The 12,267-nt window shown below is 34.2% G+C and overlaps 1 protein-coding gene across 1 annotated transcript in view; it reads left to right on the top strand.

The window, feature by feature from the left end:
* LOC149777025 (GPN-loop GTPase 3-like) overlaps nucleotides 1-11,047 on the top strand; it is a 28,456-nt gene extending 17,409 nt beyond the window's left edge. The window contains exons 4-8 of the mRNA XM_089941791.1: nucleotides 493-572; nucleotides 1,226-1,466; nucleotides 2,776-2,875; nucleotides 4,619-4,747; nucleotides 10,475-11,047. Coding sequence (XP_089797917.1) covers nucleotides 493-572; nucleotides 1,226-1,466; nucleotides 2,776-2,875; nucleotides 4,619-4,747; nucleotides 10,475-10,528 — 604 coding nt within the window. The 3' untranslated portion in view covers nucleotides 10,529-11,047. The remainder of the gene's footprint in view (nucleotides 1-492; nucleotides 573-1,225; nucleotides 1,467-2,775; nucleotides 2,876-4,618; nucleotides 4,748-10,474) is intronic.
* The last annotated feature ends 1,220 nt before the right edge of the window (nucleotides 11,048-12,267 follow it).

Raw genomic sequence — 12,267 nt, forward strand, 5'->3', positions numbered from 1 at the left:
AAACTACCAACTTCATAGACTAAAATTTGCAGTAACAATGATCTCTATATGTACAGTTTGTAGTATTCCATAGAACAAGCAAGATAGACCCGGTTCTGCTGGAGCAGTATTTTTGCACTTCTAATTCATTGTAAAAGAAAAAGAAAATAGTTTTGCAGGTTGTTTCCACTTTGAGCAACTTAAATAGAATATGAATTAACCATAAGGTCATAAAATGGTAGGTGAAACATCCAAATATGCAGAATGATAGAACGTACTGATAAGTTTGAACATTGACACAGTCTGCTGTTCAAGTGCATAATTGATCACCATCTGCATTTGAAGTTATCCCAGTTGAACAGGCCTAGCTATGACAGTTTTCATATCACTGATAATTCACAGTTACCTGTACATGTTTTTTTGTTGTTGTATTGATCAGTAAAATTGACTTTAGAAGTATAATGAAATAAAATTATGTCATCAGTTTGGTAGTCAAGGATTCTTATTTTTCAGGTACCTAACACAGAACTTTGACTGGCTTCAGGAACAGTTGGATGAGGTAGAGGATGATTATATTTTATTTGATTGTCCAGGTAAGAGTACACGTTCATTTTCGTCTTGAAGAAAAAACACTCTCACATTGTCAAAAATGTCGTAAAAAAGATCTGTCATAATTGATGCAGAGTTTAATTTTTCTCCAATATTTACCAAAGTCAAATCTCTGTAGTGGGACCATTTATTCAGTAATTGTCCAGTTTAATTCATTTGACAGATTTTGTGAACCAATGTTCTCTACTGAAGTTGTTCAAACAATTCCGAAGATTCAATCATATGCCATCAATGCAGTGTCTGTTTACATAGAACAGAGTCAAAAAAATGTTTTCCATGGACTGCAACAGAGCTGTTATAAAGGAAGTTATTAAGATTTTAGTACTGCATTTTCTATCATGTATGAAATACACATAAACCTGATGACATATGTTGAAAAAGAAAATACTGACAAACACTGAAGCAGAACTAGTGATATTTTATTATATGTAAATGAAGCTAGTAGGATATAAAAAAAACAGTTGAGCGTAAACTAGACCTGATTAAATAGGGTACAGGAAAAGTATTTGAATGCACCAATTTGTAGCTTCTTTTGAAACATAGCTGCAATAAAAGAGGAATATTGAAACAGAAATATTAATAAAAAAATTGCCAGATTGGTGTCATTTTCATCTTTTTTCTCCTTCATACCATTCAGGTCAGGTGGAACTGTACACCCACATCCCAGTGATGCGACAGCTGGTGGACACTCTTCAGAACTGGAATTTTCGGCTATGTGGGGTGTTCCTGGTGGACTCTCAGTTTCTGATTGAGTCATCAAAGTTTGTGTCGGGGGTGCTGACTGCCTTATCCACAATGGTCAATTTGGAAATTCCCCATGTTAATGTCATGACCAAGCTAGATCTCCTTAGCAACAAAGCCAAGAAGTCGTTAGATAGGTATGTAGGTCACTTATTGTAATCCATTTGCTTCAGAGATAATCCCCCGATGAAATACCTAAATTATTCAGTTTGATAGTTTGATAATCCCCCGATGAAATACCTAAATTATTCAGTTTGATAGTTTGATAATCCCCCGATGAAATACCTAAATTATTCAGTTTGATAGTTTGATAATCCCCCGATGAAATACCTAAATTATTCAGTTTGATAGTTTGATAATCCCCCGATGAAATACCTAAATTATTCAGTTTGATAGTTTGATAATCCCCCAGTGAAATACCTAAATTATTCAGTTTGATAGTTTGATAATCCCCCGATTAAATACCTAAATTATTCAGTTTGATAGTTTGATAATCCGCCGATGAAATACCTAAATAATTCAGTTTGATAGTTTGATAATCCCCCGATGAAATACCTAAATTATTCAGTTTGATAGTTTATGCAGTATATGAAAACTTGGATTACATGAGATATTTAAATGTATAAATCATGAATATTCCTTCCAGGTAATGTACAATTTCAGCAGCTTCCATGCCTCAAGGCCATGTGATGTCACTGGGTCAACTCCACATTGCAAATCACCATGATTTTAGTGGTGTTGAGTGTGAAGTTTTTCTGGATTGTTTTGCATGCATTAGTCATTATGGGAAGTATGTGTGTCATTGGCAGATGTAACAGTGCAAGTATGTCCTTGTTGTCTCAACATCATGGAAAACAATACCATTAATTGGCACTGTCAATATCAGTTAAATGTCAGATCAAAATGAGTTATTATATTATATCATCAAATTCTTTTGCAAGAGAGAGAGAGAGAGAGAGAGAGAGAGAGATAGGCATTGTAAGCCTGCATTCATGACTGCTGAAGAAATCAGTACTCATATTTACACAATCCATTCCAATTTTTCCACCCAAAACTAGGTAAACAAATTTTTTATTGGATGAGGACGTTTCATGTAAACTGCTATTTCCCACAAAAAATGCTTGATTAAATTCTCATAGTAAAACATGGTTCTGTTTACAGGCCTGTCTGTATGAAGTAGATCCATTGATGTTAAAAGTGCCATTGTTGGTGAAAAACATTCTTTGCTACATGTATATTATTATATTTACATGGATATTTTTTTAAAGTAAAAACCATAGGTTCATTTCACAGCATGGAGAGAGAGTACTTGTAAGTGCTCATTGAAAAATGCAATGAAGAATTTCAAGTTACAGCTAAAAGTGAATTTCGTTATTCTAAATTAATCGTGATCGTGAAAAGACGTCAGTTTATACACAAGTATAACATTTCCTTATTTTTTTTAAGGTATTTAGAACCAGATCTACATGTATTGCTGAATGAAGAGTTTGAGAATAGTAAATCGAGTCCAAAGTTTAAAAAGTTGAATGCAGCTATAGCAAATATGGTAAGCAAGTGTACTTGAGGACATTTATGGAGAATATAAATAATTAATTTTCTCATGGTATCAGTGATGGTGATGTGTTCTACATTATACTGCAAGATCTCTTCCCCCGAGTACGTGTTTATGCATCTGCATGTGTCCGAGTGTGTGTTTCACACCAAACATGTATGATTGATAAATGAAAAGACAGGTTACTTACTCAGCATGTAAAACTTTTGCCACAAGGTGCCCATAAGTATTCAGTGCAATTATTCAGAAATTATGTTCTGTTTACCTATTTAAATGCCATAAACACATGCATGCATGCACCCATTAAGCATGCATGCATGTGCATACACACATGCACATACACTATCAAAACCATAATATGCCAGCAGATATGGGTGTGCAGTTTATTAAGACTAACAGATTTGGGATATAAAATAAAGGTCAATAGAGTTTTGCATTTGTTGCTTACCCACCCAAAAACCAATTTGTTTCAACTTGAATTTGCCTGTAATTGTTGCATCACTTGTTACTACCCTAGTTGCTAAGTTTTATTAATAGATTTTAATGAAACTTTGTAAACATGTTTATGCCATCTGGAGTTTGATTGGTTGTTTTAAGTATGTCTATGTCATCTAGAGTTTGATTGGTTGTTTTTTAATGCACTTTAAGCACATTTTTGGCTAATTCATGCAGGGAAATGGGAGCTAATTGCATTTTCCAAGGATACTCAGTGGCAGCCAACCTGAGCTGGCCTGTAGGTATTGAACCTGTGATTCTTAGATTAGGAGTCCAGTGCTGTACCAACTGAGCTACCATACCTCTTTAAGTTCATGAGTGATGTAAGCAAATATCAATAAACATGGTAACTTAAGTTTTTGTCATCAAGTGCGTGCTTGGTTTGTGGATTATTTACTTGGTTTTTAATGGCATTTTGATCACATTATTTTGCTTTATGACACGTAATACATACAGTATTAAACAAGTGGTTTGTGCAAGTAACATAATGCATATGGTTTTAAACAAGTGGTTTGTGACGTAATGCATACAGTGTTAAACAAGTGGTTTGTGCAAGTAACATAATCCATACAGTAATAAATGAGAGGTTTGTGTAAGTAACAATGCATACAGTATTAATCATGTGGCTTATGATGCTTATTTGCTGAATTTGTCACCACTCTTGAGACTGTGTCTGTCTTAAGAGCTTTGATGAAACTTTATGCATATATCAACAAGCTAGTACAGTTTCAGTTTTGAATAAATTTATTGTAGATGAGCTTATTTCCTGGTTTTAAAGAAAAATTGGTAAAGGTAATATAAAGTAAATTATTGTCATGTTTGCTTTTTGTGTTTAATTCCATTGGACTTGAAATTATAGGAGTTTTTATCACATTAAGTATATTGGCTAATAATTGGTATATTGGCTTCTAGGATATGCAGTTGCAAGACTCACATCAATTTCTGATACATTGTACTACAAAAACAACTAAATGAGTAACAAAATTCAACATTACATTTTCAAGCCCTACACAAATTCATTGGTGCCATGGGTTTCTGGCTGTATAAAATGAATAGCCACTGATCAGGGAGGCATAGAAATGGAGAGCTACTGTACAGGATATAAAGAAAGATTTAGTTTGGATATTATTGTGTGTGTATGCATATGTATATATATGTATGTATGTGTGTATGTATATATCTGGAGAGAGAGTCTGCTGAGGCAGATTTCACTTTATATTATTATTTGTTTCTCCATTTCAGATTGATGACTACAGCTTGGTGAAATTTTTGCCTCTTGATCAGACAGATGAAGACAGCATCAATGATATTCTGATACAGATAGACACAGCCATACAGTATGGGGAAGATCTGGAACCACGAGAAGTGAGGGTAAGAACAAAAGACCACAGTTAAACATGTCAATTAAGGATATTGAATGAACTGCAGAGTTGTTTCCTTTGTGGACAAGTGGCCTGTATATAAAAATTGCATTTGAAACATGCACAGTGGAGAGAATGTTGTCATACTTCTATGTCACTTTGATGTAATGTGGCTGACCTTTCTTTGGAAATTGTACATGATCTAAATACACAGCTAAATAAAATGACTGCTCCCTTTTGCTAAAAAAAACTGCCTGAATTAGTCTAAAGTATACTATGTATATCAGCTATTAAAATAGGGAAAATGAATTTGCCAAACTAGACAATACCTGCTTCTGAAAGTGCAATGAATGAATTAACAAATACTTAAAATGTATTAAAAAAAAGCTATTGGCTCATTTTTTTTTCTTCACAATTTACCTCTGAATTTCAGGAAGTGAAAATGACCAAGTGGAGCTAGCACTTTTATGAAACGTGCACATCTGGAATAAGACCAAGCTGTATTCTCTATAACCCATATTACACCCATCAATCATACACCAAAATAAAGGGAATTAAAGGTTCTTAGAACAGTACATGAGATATACAAGGTCTTTTTTAAATAGCCAGTATAATCAGTGAGGAAACCCAGGGAAATTTTGTTTCTTCAGAATTCTAACTCTATGCAAAATATGAAACTGTAGAGCGCCACCTTGATCATTTGTTTCAAATCCATGTTTGCAATCATATAATCATATTTTTTGATCATTTTAAAACCATCTTCATTTCCACTGTCATTTTACAGGTGTTGGTCTCTATATTTAAGTGCTGGTTTGTACTTCACTTATATTCTAGGCAATGCATCAGTTGATTTCATCAGAAACTGTTCTGACTTCTGCTTAGGTAAAATGAAAACACATTGCAGCAGCAACCAGTTTCACCAACTGCTGTGACTTGCTATAATAAAATTTAAAGAAACATGTATGGAATTGTGTAATCTATAATTTTAGACTCCAGTATATGTCATTGAATCATCAGATGGGAAGTTTTAAACAGTATGTTTCTTCATCAGTTACTGCACTACTTGTTTCAAGAATTAAGAGTAATTATGGCAAGATAAAACAAATTTTTCTGTTTTATCTCTCAAATGTAATGTATCCTTGTGCACAGTCACATTGCTGCTTAGTTCTGAAAATATCCCTAGCTTTAAAGAAAAATGTAACTGTTTTGGATTTGAACAATTTAGACGAATAACACTATGAAGCAAAAACCAATCAAGGTTGCCTTATTAAATTTCATATTCAAGTTTGATTACATATGTCAATGACCTGATTAGATTTTCATGACATTATAGTAAATTTTCTAAATTGGAGGGGGGAGGGGCAAGGACCATTTGGGGTCTGGGTGAGGGCATATGTATTTTATAAACATAAATTGTTATTGTTTGACTGGTTAATTATTTTTAAACCATTGAAACTTTTCAGTAGATTAACAGGATACTAAGTGCGCTGAAAATTACTTGTAAGAAAAAGGCAACAAAAAACATGAGATATGAGATTTCCATAGTATTTCCATCATCTTTTGTGCATTTTGACTGCTCCAGTGGCCTAAGTGGTTTGAGCATCCACCTCGGATGCAGAAGGTCTTGGGTTCGAATCACAGTTGAGTCATACCAAAACTTATAAAAATGGTACTTACAGCTGCCTCACTTGGTGCTCAGCATTAAGAGGTTAGTGTTTGGACTGGTAGGAATGATGTCAGGACAGTGTTGATGGGACATCATGCTACATGTCTGCAGCATGATGCCCTGGTGCTAGATATCACTATAAACTACCACACTGCAGACATCATACATCTTTGTTAAAAATTAAAATCACACACATGGTTGTACATTTTCTAATTGCATGAGATTTCCATGGTATTGTCATCACCTGCTGTACATTTTCTAACAAGTTGTATGAGATTTCCATAGTATTTCCCTCATCTGCTGTACATTTTCTAAAAATTTGCATGAAATTTCCATAGTATTTCCCACATCTACTGTACATTTTCTAAAAATTTGCATGAAATTTCCATATTTTCATCATCTGCTGTACATTTTCTAACAAGTTGCATGAAATTTCCATAGTATTTTCTAACAAAAGCTTTCTAAAATAGTTTAATACCCTCAGTGATAAGCATAAGGTCACAAAAATGAGACGATGCTTTTGCAAAAAACAAAACTATATGGAGTTTTTCATACAGAAGACCAGGGGGCCAGCCTGATAAATTTATTTTAAAAAAGTGAAGCATGTGTGTTTATTATCAAAGATATCATTGGTAAATAGTTGGCAAAATTTTGTAAAAAAAATTGTGGGTTTATCATCGAGCATGAACTAATCATACAAAAACAACACAACACAAACACAAAAAAAGAGGCACAGATGGGTGTGGTATCACTCACATGGCCTACATAACTTTACAGTTAACTATGTCACTAGAATGCTTATGTAGTGCTTTAAGAATGTAATATATGTCAACTGTCTTATAATATTGATATCATGTCATTATTTGTACCTAAAGTATATTTACCATAAGTCATTTTAACCTCTAAACTGCTCCAGTTGCCTAGTGGTTACATCGTCAGCCTCAGAAGCAGGCGGTCGTGGGTTCAATCCCCGGCCGAGTCATACCAAAAACTTACAAAAATGGTACTAACAGCTGCCTCGCTAGGCACTCAGCATTAAGAAGTTGGTGTTAGGACTGGTTGGACTGGTGTCAAGATAATGTGACTGGGTGGGACATCATGCTACATGTCTGCGGCATGATGCCCCAGTGCTAGACATCACTATCAACTGTCACATTGCAGACATCGTAGCGATATGACAGAAAAATTGTTAAAGCTACATTAAAAGTCATAATCACACACACACATTTTAACCTAAGAATTTGCCTCTAGTTGTATGATGAATAATTAGACCAAGTATGCAAAGCATAGAAATTGATTTTAAAATTTCAATTTCAATTAGACCAAGTATATAAAATATAGAAATTGTTGTTAACTGTTTAAAATTGATCAACCTATTGATTTTAAAATTTTAACCAATTCTGAGCACTGGTTGCCACTGAATAACACCATCACAATCCTTATAATATCCAAAATATTACCAGTGTTTATATTTACATGATGTACTATGTAGTATATAATTCTGCATTATAATGGCAAATTACAATGCACACGATACACCAGGGATGCAGAAATTGATTGTCTGTATTGTATGCATTGGAAATTTGTTCTAGGGATGATCAACTTTTGCATGGTTACTTGTGGCCTGTAACTTGAAAGGTCATTGGTTCCCATTTTGTCTGAGCGATGTTTATATGAGCACCATTCATACTTTCTGGTGACTTCATATGGGTGCATTGTATATTTACACTGTGTATACTGAAATTTATTAATTAGTACTGAAACCAGTCACAGCTTCAATGGATGCAACCAGTGAAAGCATACAGTATTGGTTTAGGCAATATCTTTTGATGGTTACATATCAATGAATTTCACTGGCTGGAATATAGGGATTCTGCAAATCATACATTGTTTTCCACCAATTGCTGGATTCCTTGAAACCAATTATAATAATAATAATAATATTGATAATAATAATGAGGACTTTGTATAGTGCCTAATCTTTAGAAGCTCTAAGCACTTTACAACATTAGACAACACCTAAAAAACAACAATATATAATGATATAATAACAAAAAACAAGCACCATGAAATTAGAAAACATAAAACATGCTGAAAATATCTAAGGTAAGGAAACATTATTAAGTCTTTAAGTCTGTTCTTGCAGTTGAAATAGTTGAGTTTTAAGAGCGCTCTTGAATGAGATCGCTATGTCTTTGTGTCTAAGTTTAGAGGGCAATTCATTCCATTATCAGTATTAAACCATTATGCATGACTTTGTCCTGCAAATGCATCTGGTTGGGTCATTTCCTTATGAAGCTAGGGTTGAATGGTGAAAAGTTAAATGAAAAGCCAAAATAACGGACTAAAACTAAACTTGATTATGACAGGGAATATGATAAAAAAAGAAAATAGTAGTTCAAAGATTATTGGCCACAGGAGTTTCTGTGGCTCAAGGCCAACAAAGATTGAACTGTATTTTAATATATGTAAGAGATAACCTACAACTGCAGACAAAACCAGTGGATTGTTGGTAGGACCAGTTATCACAAGGAAAGACATACTGTTAACACACCAAAAAAGTGCAAAGCACGCTACATGCCGGTTAAAATTTGATAATGAAAGACCATAGCTGACAATAAGGTTGTGGGTGATATAGACAGTGATTAGTAAATATAATGTGAGCCAAATCAAGTGTTACAAGACATGGTTGAATGCAGCATATGCCACTGAGAAACTGATAAAATCTTTTTCAGACTTTGAATTTCTTTGTGTGGTTCAAATTAAAAATGGGGTTGAAGATGGAACTGATCACACCAACAGAACTACATGTATAGATATCATTAATAATATATCTGGTGTCAAAGATAAAATATCTAGAGCTAAAATTTTGTAAAAACTCATATAGTTGTACTGATTCAGCAGTCATAAACCAAGAACACATTCTTGTTAGAGTTGTAGACCCTGATCATGAAAGTCCAAAAATAAGACACGTTGAAATATCCAACATGCATTTAAATGGCACAGCTTAATAGAAGTAAAAATTTTTAAAGTCCTGTCTTTCACTATTCTTTTTGGCTAAGAAAATACAGACAAGTGCATCTTTTATACAGACAAGTAAACTATTTAGTTTACTTGTCCATGGAAAATTGATTTCACAAAAATTTTGGTACCCCATGCACACTATGTAGTATATAGTTGTTGTTGTTGTAGGGTTTAATGCCATTTTTCAGCACACGATAGGCTATACATGGCGGCCAGTATCAATGGTGGAAGAACCACTGACCCACGAGAAGCTACTGGCAAGCTTTCTCACATACCCACATTGGCCGAATCCGAGACTCGAACCCATGTAGTATATAGTTCTGCACTGAAATGGCAAATGAAAGTTATGGCATGTACAAAAATGGGCATTAAGTTTAAAATAACTTTCCTATAGGATACTTGTAAATGAAGGAAGCTGTATGGCAAATTATACTTCAGAGTTTTCAGTTAATCATTATGCATAATTTTAAGACAAATTTTTACATATAACACATACATCAGCTGTGCACAAGTCAAAGTAATTGGTGCCAGTGATGCTGCAAAAAACAATCACAGTGGTGCAAATTGAATGTTATTTCTTCATTATAAATGGTGTTAAAATATGAGTATGTAATTTAAATTGGTATATTGTTGGTATCACCTGTAGTTCTGCATTATAATGGCAAATTAAAATGCACATGATAATCACAGGTAGGGCAATAATTTCTAGGTTGAGACTAGCATTAAGAGAAGTTGGTATTCTTGGCAAATGATTCCTCTTCCACAGCCTTGAATCACAGTTAAAAAAAAGAAGAATCAGTATTTTTTTCTTCAGACTCCACTATGAATACATTAGTGGTATGTAGTGTTAGTCTTTTCCACCTGTCCCCAACCAGGTTTTTTTTGCATTGGGTCAGTTTTCAGTCAATGAGCTAGGGAGTTTTGTTCTGTGAACATGAATTCCATTTTCTTTTCTGAGTGAGTACTTGATTTGATGATTATCCTTGTTAAATATAAGAGATAATATTATTATTATTTTTATTATTATTATTATTATTATTATTCCAGGAAAGAGAAGAGGATGAAGAAGACAATAATGTTGATAGTGGTTTTGATGGATGAGCAACTTACTGTTACCAATATGCAGGACCAGAAACATTCTAGTTTTGTTGTGACTGAGTTTAAAAAAAGTCCAGGCAGCATACAGTGATACAGTGAGGTCTCTTTCCCACTTTTAATGTTCTACAGTTGACAATAAAACCTTCACAGACTTTTTAAAAATTAGGTTCTATTTTTATCTGAAAAAAAAGGCTTTGTTCCTTTAAAAATCCACCCTCCACTTTTGATGACATTTACAATTTGTGTCTCCTGGACTTGTATTTCAATGTCTTTCATGATGGAGTTCGCAAGGATGATTACTGGACTTAAGCTGTTCGCAGGAAATGGTTGAACACTACAACTGTAACTATACTATATCATCATGTTGTTTATTACATTCTGGAAGCTATGACATGTCTGAGATTGTGATACAGAAGGGAAGTATTGTTCATTTCTGACAAGTTGTTATGTGTACAGTTATTGGTTGTAATAGAAATCGATGATGTGATGTAAAATATAAGAACAGATAAATCTTGTTTAACATACGGACTTGTTTTATTTCTTCTTCTTCATAATTATATTTGTTACAAGATGCATTTTTTTAAAACCAGTCTGCTCGGTAAACCATTTAGGGGAAAAAATGAACCAGATCTTATTATATGACAAAATGCGTGAGTTAAAAAGCAGTATTTCTATGGTTTCACCAGTTATTTTACTCCACAATTCAAAATTACTAATAGAGTCTGGGTCATGTATGTAACATTGTATAAAGGGCAAACATAATTTGGAAACAACTAATTACTGTTGCTGGCTGTCACAGGTATCTCGGTCATCTGCGTATGGTCATCCATACCAACAGACAGCATATTCCCAGGTTAGTTATCTTAGTCATCTGTATATGGTAATCCATACAGAGTATCCCCAGGACAGTTATCTCAGTCATCTGCATATCGTAATCCATACCAACAGACAGCGTATTCCCAGGGCAGTTATCTCAGTCATATACATATAGTAATCCACACAGAGTATCCCCAGGACAGTTATCTCAGTCATATACATATAGTAATCCATACAGAGTATCCCCAGGACAGTTATCTCAGTCATCTGCATATGGTAATCCATACAGAGTATCCCCAAAACACAGTTATCACAGTCATCTGCATATGGTAATCCATACAGAGTATCCCCAGGTTAGTTATCTTAGTCATCTGTATATGGTAATCCATACAGAGTATTCCCACAACACAGTTATCTCAATCATCTGCATATTTTAATCCATGCAGAGTATCCTAAGGACACAGTTATCTGTTATCTGCATATGGTAATCCATACAGACATACAGAGTATCCTCAGGACACAGTTATCTTGGTCATCTGTTTATGGTAATCCATACAGACTGAGTAACCTCAGGACACAGTTATTTCAGTCATTTGCATATGGTAATCCATACAGACAATCCATACAGACATACTGAGTATCCTTAGGACACAGTTATTTCAGTCATCTGCTTATGGTAATCCATACAGGCATATAGAGTATCCTCAGGACACAGTTATTTCAATCATCTGCATATGGTAATCCATACAGACATATTGAGTATCCTCAGGACACAGTTATTTCAGTCGTCTGCATATGGTAATCCATACGGACATACAGAGTATCCTCAGGACAGTTATCTCGGTCATCTGCATATGGTACTTCATACATACAGACAGACAGAGTATCTCCAGTAGACAGTCATCCAAACAACTGATTACACACAC

Source organism: Sinohyriopsis cumingii, chromosome 18, assembly GCF_028554795.1.
Source record: "Sinohyriopsis cumingii isolate HCF-2022 chromosome 18, ASM2855479v2, whole genome shotgun sequence".
Lineage (NCBI taxonomy): Eukaryota > Metazoa > Mollusca > Bivalvia > Unionida > Unionidae > Sinohyriopsis > Sinohyriopsis cumingii.